Source organism: Ranitomeya imitator, chromosome 2, assembly GCF_032444005.1.
Source record: "Ranitomeya imitator isolate aRanImi1 chromosome 2, aRanImi1.pri, whole genome shotgun sequence".
Lineage (NCBI taxonomy): Eukaryota > Metazoa > Chordata > Amphibia > Anura > Dendrobatidae > Ranitomeya > Ranitomeya imitator.
Window position 1 is genome coordinate 249,789,992 of NC_091283.1, and position 15,130 is coordinate 249,805,121.

The following is a 15,130-nucleotide window of genomic DNA, read 5'->3' on the forward strand; positions in this document are numbered from 1 at the left end:
CGCTACACAGCAAGATTGTGACCCTGCTGAAAGTCAGGTTCCTCTTCCCGCATACCATACCACCTTACACGGGGACAAAGAGGAAGGTGCAGATGAAAGTGCAGGTTCCTTCATCAGGTGAGGGGAGGAATACTAGTTGGCGACGTCACTGGCACAGGGCCTCTCATAGTACGCAAAAGTGTTGCTGCCGGTGGGAGGTGCCCCCGCCGTGCAAACACACCGCTGTACTTTGAGAGTGCCAGTGCCAATGCCAACGAGTGGGCCCCCCCTGCTTGCTCAGGATCTCAGCACTTGCAAAGTTGAAATACTTACCTCTCCCTGCTCCACTGCCGTGACGTGTTCCAGATTTCCTGGGCCCACTAATTACTTGAACCAGCCCTACCCCCCACAACTTTAGCCAAATGACCCCCAATTTCAAATGCCTTCTAATTATTTTAAGGTAAATTACGATTGACAAGCTTCTGTAACAAGAATGGATGTTTTTGCCATTAAAATGGCCAGTGTAGGTGTTTTCCTGGCCTCCACTCACTGCCGACTATGCTCCCCCATTGACTTGCATTGGGTTTCGTGTTTCGGGCAATACCCGACTTTTCGCGATAATCAGCCGATTCCACTCGACTCGACTTCTAAGATAGTCGGGTTTCGCGAAACACGGCTCGACTCTAAAAAGGTCAAGGTCGCTCAACCCTAGTCACCGGGATAAAAATAGTAAAAAAGAACTGGCGGAGAGGCAATTTCATCCACCAGATGTCAAGGGAAGAAAGTAGGTGGATCTTCGAATTGAACACACTCATGCCGAATGGATTAAATAGTGAAATTGAACTTTTTGCCTTTAACCAATAGATCTAGCGCTTCTACTCACTGAAAGATATAAAAGCACCTACATCCTGCACCGGACCATCCCTGAAGAAGAAGTCTGCTGACTTCGAAACGCGTTGGATAGACTTTTTGGTCCTAGGTGCATTCCATCAGCCGATCACGTGGAGTACCACGTGCATGTGACGTCACGCGAGGTCCTGTAGCGCGACTGCACCTCGCCGGCAATCTGCTTATTGAAGCGCGGCTTCATCGCTGAAGATCGGGAATACACCGCATGTGAGGTAACGGGTGACTGTCACCGGCCGGGACAGTTTAACATCCACTTCCTCGCATATTTCTGGAAAATCAGCATTGTGTATATATCTGGAAAGACCATTAAAACTAATAGGAAAACCCGGCACCGCAGGTACATGGGAAATAGACGCCAAATGCTAATGAGGTAACTAATTAAGCATAGTGTGAATGTTTTTCTATATAGTAATCTTTTCTTGTGTATTAGATTTATCGGCACCTCCAGTGCGATTACATACATATATATAGTTTTTGTGTTTTTACACTTGGTATCGGACATTTTTGTAGTTGTGTCCGTGTACTTGCAGCAGGAGGAGGACCGAGGAATGTGCAGCGCCCTTGGTTGTTTTTAAATTTTGGCTTCCATATTTTATATATTTTTATAAAATAGCAGTAACTACTATTACTAAGTGGCTGCAGCACGCATAGAATTTTTCAACATGAGTGAACTCTGGGATGGTAGGAGAGAAAGGATCTATAAGATCCAGAAGTTTTTTCAAACAGACCTCCAGGAAATATATCTGGATTCAAATAAGCAAGACCTAAGTAAAACCATTGAATTTCTAAGGACTTTAGAACAACTTTTAATTAAAGAGATGAGAGACTTATGGGAAATAGCAACGCTGGAAAGATATCTGTCACTGAACTGTATACCTAAAGGCTTGGTGGTATATAAAACCTTATCAGGTGATATTGGGGATCTGGATACCATGGCCGAATGGGATGCGATGTTTAACGATTTCTCTAGAAGTGTGGTACTGTTTATTATTAAGAAAAGAAAAGACGAGCTAATTAAGATCCGTAACGAGATCTCCAATTTGTTTGAGGAGATCAAACCATTTGAATCTTCCAAGGAGATCATACATCTATCTAACAGTATAAGGAGGAGAATAAAAACAAAAGAAAAGGAGATTATTGAAAAAAAACTAAGAAAATTCGGTAGGGATCTAAGATTAGATAATAGAGGTACCCTCCAGTTAAATGAAACAAATCAAATGGGTGAATACCAACTAACAAAGGGAAACACTCTAAACCAGGAGGATGAGTGTTCCATGAGAGGGAATTGCCCACTAGTGACATTGGATGAAATACAGGGTGGTGAGGGTTCCACCCTGTCTTTAAGTGAAAGATTTTCCATCCATGTCACTTCGGATGTGGAGAATTTTTCTAATGAGATCATTGATAGCAATCCAAATTCGGATATAAATACTGAGGATAACATTCAAAATAATGTACCCGAGATCTCCACTCTCATATCTTCAGTAACAACTCAAAATAGATTCCTTCCACTTAAGAATGTGGTGAACTCCTCTGAAAACAATCAAAGAGAATGTAGTCCACAGCTACCAACAACTAGTAAAACATCCTTCCGAGCCCTAGAACAGAGAAAAACGAAACAACAGAAAACCAAACAGAGTCATCTTCCTTTTTTTCAGGTAGTTCGAAAAAATCACGAAAAAGGGGGTGTAGGGCCGGGAAACTTACCAAAAAAAAGAACAAACATCAGCAACAACAATCACAACAAAAGAGTGAACTAGTAACACTAGAACAAAAGATATTTAATCTCAGTGACCATAAACTAGATACGAGTGAGGTAACGTTATTAGATAAGGGTTTAAAATATGCCCAAGTACAAAATTCAATAAATTCGAGGCTTTTGTAGGTATCAAATTGTTTATGAGAAAGCTGGCCATCAAAACATATTATGTAAAGAAAAAACGTACTAGTCATGAAGCAGATGGCACCGTAGCGATATTCGATCCATACCAACATACTTCCCTAAAAAATAAATCTAATTTCCACCCCATCCAGGAATACTCTGAGGCCTTTAACGCTTTTCAGAGAAATGTTATTAATGACATCAGGAATATATCAAATAAAAACTGCTCTAAATATAAGTACAATCTGTCTCATCGTGAACGGAGAGCAATTAGACAACTTCAAGAAAACAAAAATATCACGATAAGGCCAGCAGATAAAGGGGGTGGTATAGTAATTTTAAATACTGAGGATTATAACAAAGAATCTTTACGCCTATTGGGAGATGAGTGTACATACAAAACACTTAAGGCAGATCCAACTGACAGTTATATCCTTGAAATGCAAAGTTTAATCAAAATGGGATTACAAAAAGGCTTCCTAAACAAATGTGAATATGATTTTATAAATATAACACACCCCAGAGTCCCATGTTTTTATTATCTACCCAAGATTCACAAAGACCTGTTACGTCCGCCAGGCAGGCCTATAATTTCAGCTATAGGAGGCCTCACAACCAACATGTCGAGATACGTCGATTGCCACCTACAGAAACTATGTCCTTCACTTCCCTCCTATTTAAAGGATAGTGCTCATATACTATGGATATTACAAACGGTTCGGTGGGAGGACCACTATATAATAGGCACACTCGACATCACCTCCTTATATACAGTGATTCAGCACCAGAAAGGTTGTGAAGCCGTTCAATATTTCTTATCTAAAGAGGGAATTTTACCAAGTGACCAAATTTCTTTTATTATTGATTGTATAAATTTTATTCTTACCCACAATTATTTTTGTTTTGGGAAGGACTACTACTCCATAGTCCAGTGCCCGTATACCCATCACACATATCCTCCATCCCATACCCTGTGCCCATATACCCATCACAAACATCCTCCATCCCATAGTCTAGTGCCCAAATACCCATCACACATCCTCCATCCCATAGTCCCATGCCCATTTACCCATCATACATATCCTCCATCCCATAGTCCCGTGCCCACATACCCATCACACATCCTCCTTCCCATAGTCCAGTGCCCATATACCCATCGCACATCCTCCATCCCATAGCCCAGTGCCCATATACCCATCACACATCCTCCATTCCATAGTCCCATGCCCATATACCCATCATACATATCCTCCATCCCATAGTCCCATGCCAATACACCCATCACAAATCCTCCGTCCCATAGTCCAGTGCCCATTTACCCATCACACATCCTCCATCCCATAGTCCAGTGCCCATATACCCATCACACATCCTGCATCCCATAGTCCTGTGCCCATATACCCATCACACATCCTCCATCCCATAGTCCAGTGCCCATATACCCATCACACATCCTGCATCCCATAGTCCAGTGCCCATACACCCATCATACGTATCCTCCATCCCATAGTCCAGTGCCCATATACCCATCACACATCCTCCATCCCATAGTCCCATGCCCAGATACCCATCACACATCCTCCATCCCATAGTCCAGTGCCCATATACCCATCACACATCTTCCATCCCATAGTCCCAAGCCCATATACCCATCACACATCCTCCATCCCATAGTCCCATGCCCATACACCCATCACAATTCCTCCGTCCCATAGTCCAGTGCCCATATATCCATCACACATCCTCCATCCCATAGTCCAGTGCCCATATACCCATCACACATCCTGCATCCCATAGTCCTGTGCCCATATACCATCACACATCCTCCATCCCATAGTCCAGTGCCCATATACCCATCACACATCCTGCATCCCATAGTCCAGTGCCCATATACCCATCATACGTATCCTCCATCCCATAGTCCAGTGCCCATATACCCATCACACATCCTCCATCCCATAGTCCCATGCCCAGAGACCCATCACACATCCTCCATCCCATAGTCCAGTGCCCATATACCCATCACACATCTTCCATCCCATAGACCAGTGCCCATATACCCATCACACATCCTCAATCCCATAGTCCCGTGCCCACATACCCATCACACATCCTCCATCCCATAGTCCAGTGCCCATATACCCATCACACACATCCTCCATCCAATAGTCCAGTGCCCATATATCCATCACACATCCTCCATCCCATAGTCCCATGCCCATATACCCATCATACATATCCTCCATCCCATAGTCCCATGCCCATACACCCATCACACATCCTCCATCCCATAGTCTCGTGCCCATATACCCATCGCACATCCTCCATCCCATAGTCCAGTGCCCATATACCCATCACACATCCTGCATCCCATAGTCCAGTGCCCATATACCCATCACACATCCTCCATCCCATAGTCCCGTGCCCATATAGCCTTCATACATCCTTCATCCCATAGTCCCATACCCATATACCCATCACACATCCTCCATACCATAGTCCCGTGCCCATATTCCCATCACACATCCTCCATCCCATAGTCCTGTGCTCATATACCCATCATACATCCTCCATCCCATAGTCCCGTGCCCATATAGCCTTCATACATCCTTCATCCCATAGTCCCATGCCCATATACCCATCACACATCCTCCATCCCATAGTCCTGTGCCCATATAGCCTTCATACATCCTTCATCCCATAGTCCCGTGCCCATATACCCATCACACATCCTCCATACCATAGTCCCGTGCCCATATTCCCATGATACATCCTCCATCCCATAGTCCCGTGCCCATATACCCATCATACATCCTCCATCCCATAGTCCCGTGCCCATATAGCCTTTATACATCCTTCATCCCATAGTCCCGTGCCCATATACCCATCACACATCCTCCATACCATAGTCCCGTGCCCATATACCCATCACACATCCTCCATCCCATAGTCCTGTGCCCATATACCCATCACACATCCTCCATCCCATAGTCCAGTGCCCATATACCCATCACACATCCTCCATCCCATAGTCCCGTGCCCATATACCCATCACACATCCTCCATCCCATAGTCCAGTGCCCATATACCCATCACACATCCTCCATCCCATAGTCCTGTGCCCATATACCCATCACACATCCTCCATCCCATAGTCCCGTGCCCATATAGCCATGACACATCCTCCATCCCATAGTCCCGTGCCCATATACCCATCACACATCCTCCATCCCATAGTCCAGTGCCCATATACCCATCACACATCCTCCATCCCATAGTCCAGTGCCCATATACCCATCACACATCCTCCATCCCATAGTCCAGTGCCCATATACCCATCACACATCCTCCATCCCATAGTCCCGAGCTGGTGGCGCTGAGCAGGGAGTTCCTGGAGATGTGCTGTTATGTAACCTGGCAGTGCGGCTCTGTGTGCGGCCGCTGATGATGAGATTTTCTACGCCGGTAACAATAGAGCGCGGCAGTAATAGAGGAGGGGGAATCATTTCTGTCATGTGCTCTCTGCTCCTTTCTGGGGGGCAGAAAATGGCTGGAGCTTATGTTCCCAGGGATGCTAGATGTCTCCCACCCGGTCAGTGTCTGCTGAGGTGTTGTGGAGTGGGAAAACTGTTGCTCACAGCAACCAATCACAGCTCTGCTTCTTTTAAACAGCTCTTCTGAAATGAAAGATGCTCAGTGATTGGTTGCTATGCAGAATGGGCGTGGCTTGACACTCACACATATATACATACATACATACACTCAGCTTTATTTATATAGATTTTTTTTCTTTTCCTTGGAGGGCCCAATTCCAGTTATTGCTGTCGGACCTGTGATTTCTATCTCCTCCACTGTGTACAGGATAATAGAGTATAATAAAGTAGTTATGGACGAGACTTAACTAACATTGTGCAGTGACTCTGCTTTCCATATCGTAATAATAAAAAATAGTAATCTTTATTTATATAGCGCCAACATATTCCGCAGCGCTTTACAGTTTAACAGTTTCAAACACAACAGTCATAAGTAACAATGTTAACAATACAATAAGCGAAATAAGCCGCCCTTGCTCGTGAGAGCTTACAATCTACAATGAGGTGGGGGAGATACAAAGTACAGGTGTGTATTTACAATGATGTATTTACAATGATGGTCCAGCCATCTTCAGGGGGTGCGGGGATAGATGGAGATAGTAAATGGGCTACACACAAGCAAAATAACTGATTAGGGAACATGATAGGCCGCTCTGAACAAATGTGTGTTGAGCGAGCGCCTAAAACTATGCAAATTGTGGATGGTCCTAATATCTTGTGGTAGAGCATTCCAGAGGATTGGCGCAGCGAGGGAGAAGTCTTGGAGTCGGGAGTGGGAGGTACGGATTAGTGCAGAGGTTAGTCGAAAGTTATTTGCAGAGCGCAGCGGTCAGCAAGGCCGATAGACAGAAATGAGGGAGGAGATGTAAGGGGGTGCCGCACTGTGGAGAGCTTTGTGGGTGAGAACAAGTACTTTGAATTGTATCCTGTAATGAATGGGCAGCCAGTGTAACGACTGGCGAAGAGCAGACGCATCCAAGTAACGATTAGCCAGATGGACGACCCTGGCTGCTGCCTTAAGGATAGACTGGAGAGGGGAAAGTAGAGTGAGGTAGAGGCCAATTAATAGAGCATTGCAGTAGTCCAGGCGGGAGTACATCAGGGCGACATTGAGGGTTTTTGTTGTTTACATGGTGAGAAAAGGGCGGATTCTAGAGACGTTCATTAGGTGTAAGCAGCACGAGCGGGCAAGAGATTGTATATGGGATGTGAAGGAGAGATCGGAGTCACACATAACACCAGACAGCGCGTCTGCTGCCGGGGTGTTATTATGGTGCCACCCATGGAGAGGGAAACGTCAGGTTTAGGGAGGTTAGTAGATGGCGGGAGCAGAAGAAGTTCAGTTTTGGAGAGGTTGAGTTTCAGATAGATAGCGGACATGATGTCGGAGACTGTGGACAGACAGTCAGTGGTGTTCTGTAGTACAGCAGGGGTAAGGTAAGGGGATGGCGTGTATAGTTGTGTGTCATCAGCATAAAGATGGTACCGAAAGCCAAATCTGCTGATGATCTGTCCAATTGGGGCCGTGTAGAGGGAGAAGAGAAAGGGGCCAAGGAGTGAGCCCCGAGATACCCCAACAGTGAGAGGAAGAGGAGATGAAGTGGAGCCAGAGAACAGAACACTGAAGGAGCGGTCAGAAAGATAGGAGGAGAACCAGGAGAGAGCACTGTCCTTAATGCCTAGTGACTGGAGCCTAGAGAGTAGGAGAAGGTGGTCAACAGTGTCAAAAGATGAAGAAAGGTCGAGAAGAATGAGCAGAGAGTGGTCAACATTACATTTTGCTGTCAGAAGGTCATTGGTCACCTTGATAAGTGCAGTTTCTGTCGAATGTAGGGGGCGGAAACCGGACTGTGAAGGGTCTAGGAGGGAATGAGTGGAGAGGTAATGGGTAAGGCGGGAGTAGACTAGGCACTCCAAGAGTTTAGAAATGAAGAGGAGGTTGGAGACCGGTCTGTAGCTATCTGAGTTGCTGAAACTATGATGGGTTTAACCCTTTGTTAAACCCCTCTGATCAGTGCAATCATACAACATAAAAGCCTCTGATGGCTCCGGTGATGCCCTGTACTACTGTAGTGCCGTGTATCATCACTGCTGTCAGTGTAATACTAATGGCCCCATACACATGAGATAAGAGTTGGCTGAATGGTCATTTGGCAGACGGCCATCTCTCCCGACTCCCCCATACACACAAATATTCCCGCTTTCCTGGGGTCTGTATGAGAGAGTCGCCTCCAGACTCCTCTAGTGGAGGATTATCTATAGGAAGAACAAACGGATTATCCTCTGACATTCAGGATGTCAGATCCTTCTCTGCCCTGACATCATCTGTCGGGAGGCCCCCAAATACATTATATAGTCGCCCAAACCCCCGAAATCAGTGATTTCATGGAACTTTAGTCTAATGTGTATGGGGGCAGTAAAAGGTAACTTATTGGACGCTGCCTCTGGCCTAATAGACCTTCATACATTGCAGCCCAGACATCGTAATAACTAGGCCGCCCCATACTATCCAGTACTTGGGGGCGGGGGCATTCAGCCAAACTCTGTCACCTTCTTAGATGTCATGTTTGCTTTTCACAGCAGCAAGTGGTTAAACTGCCAGGGTTTTTGTTGAAGCCTCATTTGTGCTGTCCCTGCGGTGCACATCTATGTTCTGGGGCACAAAAAGATTAATTTCTTTTTAATAAATGTTTAACATGTTAGAAATGATAAAATGTGTCTTCTGCTTTTTCCATGTTTTTTTCTTTTTACAAGAATTGTTGGAGTCAATTTTCTTTAGAAACATTTTAATTTCTGTTTTTTCTGGTGTTTTTCCTGTAATATAGGAAAGCCTAAGGCCAGAAATAAACCCAATAAATCACTGTACATGGAGACTTTAGGATCAAATATTTCCTGTCTTGATGTTTTTACAAACAAACTTTTCCAAAAACCTCAAACTTCTGTGTGTGAATCAGAGCTGAGATGTAACGTGATAGAAGATTACAGTGCGGTGAAGACGGGAAACCTTCATATAGAGGCCGGTGGTGATGGAGTCAGTGACCGACTCTGGCCAAATCTGTCTCTAGAGCCGTAGTAGAAGATGAAGATGTCGTCCTCATCATGAAGTAGTTATTTCTCATTTCGTGTGTAATGAATATCTCCTGCAGTATTGCTAATGCCGATTCCAGGGTCGGTAAATGAGACGAGAATTAGCGTTATGAAAGATGAGTCTATGAGAAACGTATTCAGCTGCCGACTCCGAGGAGGAAACTGCTTGTTATCTGTGGTCTAAATATATAGGATTTATTAGTAGATGTAAAGAGGAAACTAAATACTGTAAAATAATAAATCTCCTCATATGTTTCCCTTATTATCTCCAGTAATTGTATTATTACACAGGATTCTTATGATGTTACATCGGCTCATCTTCTCATTCAGGTCTCTACAATATCGGATCCTCTCAGTGAAGATCTTCTACAAAAGATAATTTTCCAGATTTACCCATCAAAGATGGATATGGACAGAGACAAGATGGCGGAGAGGATATTACACCTCACCCTAGAGATCCTCTTCCGGCTTACTGGAGAGGTGAGAGATTCTGATGACGTCACATTACATCATTCTTATCTATGGGAATAACAGATGGACAGAACTGGAGAGGTGAGGACTCTGGAGATGTCTGTAGTGAGATTTATTAATGTGTCTTTCCATTACCAGGATTACACAGTGGTGAAGAAGACCTCTAGTGATCGCTGTCAGGACCCTGTGTCTGAGGGATGGGGAAGACCCCTGAGCCCAATCACAGGGCCTCCACCTCACGCCCTGATCCATGAGGACATCAATGACCAGAAGATCCTAGAACTCACCTACAAGATGATTGAGCTGCTGACTGGAGAGGTGACACTGCTGGGAATGCTGGGACATTATACAGTAACGCTATGAAGGGATCGGGGGATGACGGTATCATTGTATGTGTCAGGTTCCTATAAGGTGTCAGGATGTCACTGTCTATTTCTCCATGGAGGAGTGGGAGTATTTAGAATGACACAGAGATCTGTACAAGAACGTCATAATGGAGGTTCCCCAGCCCCTCACATCTCCAGGTAATAGACAGGACTAAATACACATGGCCTATAATTATCTGTATGTAAAGAATGAATTCACTCCCTGTATGTGTTTCCTCCAGATCTATCCAGTAAGAGGACAACACCAGAGAGATGTCCCCGTCCTCTTCTTCCACAGGACTGTAACCAAGAAGATCCCAATGTTCCTCAGGATCATCAGGTAGATGGAGAGAAGGTGTCAGGAGATCTCCCCTATGATGTGTAGACGCCGGTGAAGATCTTGTGCTCAGTCTTGTTTTATCCACCAGTATTATATGTTTTATACTTGTGTAATGAGAACGGTGGAGATGGCAGGATTAGAGCTGATCATAGATGGGACTTCTCCATCTGTCGGTGACTTTTATAATATTTGTTTCAGGGTGAAGATCTGACCCATATTAATACTACAGAGACATATGTGAGGGGTGATGAGTGGTGTGAAGAGGAGATTCCCACATATGGCTACCCAGGTGAGTAGTGACTGTTATGAACTGGTGGTTTAGGAGCAACATGGGACAAGCTCTGAAGGAGGTGGTACCTGTACTGACCGCAGTTCCTAAGCTCAACACCACACTAGAAGCAGCCGTGGGTGTTATGACCTGGTGGTTAGGAGCACCAGGAATGACCTGATGGTTAAACTCACAGGACAAGCTCTGGGAAGTGGGAACTTTGCTGACCGCAATCCCTAATCCTATCACACACACTAGAAATAGCCATGGAGCGTACCTAACAGGCCTAGACGCCTCGGCACAGCCTAAGAACTAGCTAGCCCTAGAGATAGAAAATATAGCCTACCTTGCCTCAGAGAAATTTCCCCAAAGGAAAAGGCAGCCCCCCACAAATGTTAACTGTGAGTTAAGATGAAAGTCACAAACACAGAAATGAAACAGGGTTTTAGCAAAGGGAGGCCAGACTAACTAAATAGACAGGGGATAGGAAAGGTATCTTTGCGGTCAGCACAAAAACTACAAAAGACCACGCAGAGTGTGCAAAAAGACCCCCGCACCGACTCACGGTGCGGAGGCGCCACCCTGCATCCCAGAGCTTCCAGCTAGCAAGACAAAATCATGAAAGCGAGCTGGACTATAAAACCATGAACAGAAAATAACAAACGGGGACTTAGCTTCTTGCAGGAAGAGACAGGTCTCCAGAAAGATCCAAGAGCGAACTGAACAAGCACAGGAACATTGACAGCTGGCATGGAGTAACGATCTGAGTGAAGTTAAATAGAGCAGCCAACCAAAGGATAAACCACGTCACCTGTGTAAGGAACCTCAGAAGCAGCAGCTTCAGTCACAGCCACCAGAGGGAGTCCATGGACAGAACTCGCCGAAGTACCATTCACGACCACAGGAGGGAGTTCAACAACAGAATTCACAACACGTGGGATGTTCCTGTCACTCCCTAGACACCTCGTCACAGCCTAAGAATTAACTACCCCTAAAGATAGAAACAGGAAAGCTATCTTGCCTCAGAGAAAGTCCCCAAAGAATAGATAGCCCCCCACAAATAATGATTGTGAGTGGAGAGGGAAAAGACATACGTAGAATGAAATCAGGATGTAGCAAAGGAGGCCAGTCTAGCTAGATAAATAGGACAGGACGGAATACTGTGCGGTCAGTATTAAAAACTAGAAAAATCCACCACAGAGTTTACAAAAATCCCCACACCTGACTAAAGGTGTGGAGGGTAAATCTGCTTCCCAGAGCTTCCAGCTTAACTGAAATAATCCATACTGACAAGCTGGACAAAAACATAGAATGTACCGAACAATGAAGTCCACAACATGTGGACAGAAAAGAGCAAAGCAAGGACTTATCTTTGCTGAACTGGTCAGGATATCAGGGAAATCCAAGCAGAGATGTGAATCCAACCAGGAACCATTGACAAGTGTCACAAGCTGAAGAAAAGAGCCAGGCTAAATAGCCGAGCAGAATAGACAATTAGTCGAAGCAGCTGCTGACTGCTAAATCCAAGGAGCAGCCATTCCACTTAAAACCACCGGAGGGAGCCCAAGAGCAGAACTCACAAAAGTGCCACTTACAACCACCGGAGGGAGCCCAAGAGCGGAATTCACAACAAGTGACCACTAAATGCAGAGAAGTCACAGATTCTTCTCATCACCGGCTGTGGCTGCTTTATCGGTGGTGTAGTACGGCCGTATTACCATGATCACCATTTTGCCTCTAGACCACAACATTCTCCTCCACCCAAAACTGTTCTAATGACTTTGGGCATTGAAAGCCCTTTTCTATAGAACTTACAACCTGGAGGATCCACCTCCCCCCTGGGTTTAGGAGACGCTGTTACCTGCCCAGATCTGTAAACTATAAAGCCAAATGACAGCGTCCGTAGAATGTGCTGACAAGATAAAAAATCACTTGAAGAAAAATATTATGATGGGCCTGTAACAGAAAGCGGAGGGTAATGATGCTGGTGGCTTCCTAGAACCCTGAGATCTTATCGGAGGAATCTCCCTTCTCTCCCTTCTGTGCTGCTGAATGTGATCATATGGTCCCTACAAGACCAGGTCCCGTCTTTCTGGCCAAACTTCACTTTTATGATCGACAACATTAAATGTGCAGTGAGGCCTAGTGTGAATTTCTGCTCAATAACAGAGTTTCCCTTTATCCTGACTTTTCAATTTGTATTAAATCCGACTAACTTCCAGGAGGATTGTGATGATCTACATAAACCCATCACACCGGTGCCATGATATATCTCTGAGCTGTGTGTGGCTGACGGCTGTAATATACATTTATTCCCGCCTGCAGGAGATGTGTTGGCTCCAGCCCTGGTTTCATGGATTCACTCCACCTCATAAATTACATTGTTTCTGATCCTAAGAAATTCAGATTACTGCACAATCTCTCCTGAAATGGGGAGCAATATTATTTCCTCTAATCTTCTGGTCAGGATTCATAGTAGCTCCAATGGTCCACCATAAATGAATGCTACTCTGGTTTACTGTTCTGTAATCTGTATTTATAGTTTTCAGTTAATGAGATCCTCATGCTCTGGGGCTGGGCTGTGGGCGGGGCTTTATGTGGTGCTCTGGGGTGGGGCTGTGGGCGGGGCTTTATGTGGTGCTCTGGGGGTGGGGCTTTATGTGGTGCTCTGATTACATATTCATCTGTATTGGCTTATGACAGGTCTCTGATCCCTCACTGTTCTGCCCCCATTTTTACATAATGCATATAATAGTGTTGATATTATTGTTGATAATACCTATAATATTGTGGCTACTGGGAGGCGTAGAAAAAAAATTACATCCAGCAAAATGACATCAGCGGCGCCTGTCCAGTAGCATCTATCTCTTATTAATATTATTTATTATTATAGCGCCATTTATTCCATGACGCTTTACATGTGAGGAGGGGTATACATAATGAAAACAGGTACAATAATCTTAAACAATACAAGTCATAACTGGTAAAGGAGGAGTGAGGACCCTGCCCACGAGGGCTCACAATCTACAAGTGATGGGTGAGAATACAGTAGGCGAGGGTAGAGCTGGTCATGCAGCAGTTTGGTCGATCGGTGGTTACTCTCTTACTAATAGATGCTACTGCGCAGGCGCTGCCATCACCGGAGACATTTTGCTGGATGTCATTTTTTTTGTAAGCCTCCCAATAGCCACAATATTATAGGCATTATCAACAATAATTATCAATCCTATTATATGCATTATGTAAAAATGGGGGCAGATCAGTGAGGAATCGGTGACCTGTCATAAGCCAATACAGATGAATATGTAATCAGAGCACCACAGAAAGCCCCGCCCCAAACCACCACATAAAGCCCCACCCACAGCACCACCCACAGTCCCCCCCAGAGTACCACAAAGCCCCACCCACATCCCACACGCACAGCCCCACCCACAGTCACACCCCAGAGCACCGCATAAAGCCCCACCCCAGAGCACCACATAAAGCCCCGCACCCAGCCCCGCCCCAGAGCAGCACAAAGCCCCGCCCACAGCCCCACCCCAGAGCACAAGAATCTAATTAACTGAAAACTACGAAGATTAAACAACAACCACAAGACGGATTTCATCACCAGGTATCGGTGTAATCAGTATAACGGCACCGACCTGACAGTGTCTGTAGTCACTGAGCACAATCCTGCTGACAGGATCCCTTTAAGACATCTCCGCTCTGCACTATTATACACAGTTCTCTATAACTGTGTAATATTTCTTCTTGAAACTCATCTGACAGAAAATATTGGAGCTTCCGATAGTTTAGATTGTGAAGTCACCGAGCCCCGTGCTCTAATTACCCCAGAGAGGTTTCACCACTAGCTGCTCATTTATTACTGATGGAGACTGTTCAGTTTGAGCATTTCAGTAGATGTTATTGTCTATAGTCAGTTTTTGATTACAGTAGTGTCCAGAATCCTCTGATTTAACCTCTTCCTGCAGCCAGTTTTGTGTTCTTAATCAGGCGCCATTTTGAACCCCTGGAGCTTTTTTCATTTTCCCCTCCCCTCCTTCCCAGAGCCATAACTTTTTTATTTTTCCCTCAATATGGCCATGTGAGGGCTTATTTTTTGCGGGACAAGTTGTACTTTTGAATGACATCATTGGTTTTACCATGTCTTGTACCCAAAAACAGGAAAAAAATATTGCAAGTGCGGTGAAATTGTCAAAAAGTGCAATCCCACACTTGTTTTTTGTTTGCCTT

General features: G+C 45.0%; 2 protein-coding genes across 2 annotated transcripts in view; both read left to right on the forward strand.

The window, feature by feature from the left end:
* The window catches only part of LOC138662926 (oocyte zinc finger protein XlCOF8.4-like), an 866,299-nt gene that overhangs the window by 379,844 nt on the left and 471,325 nt on the right, over positions 1-15,130 (forward strand). The gene's annotated exons all lie outside the window — the stretch shown is intronic.
* LOC138666356 (oocyte zinc finger protein XlCOF22-like) overlaps positions 1,551-15,130 on the forward strand; it is a 39,763-nt gene continuing 26,183 nt past the window's right edge. Inside the window, exon 1 of the mRNA XM_069754584.1 lies at positions 1,551-2,466. Coding sequence (XP_069610685.1) covers positions 1,551-2,466 — 916 coding nt within the window. The remainder of the gene's footprint in view (positions 2,467-15,130) is intronic.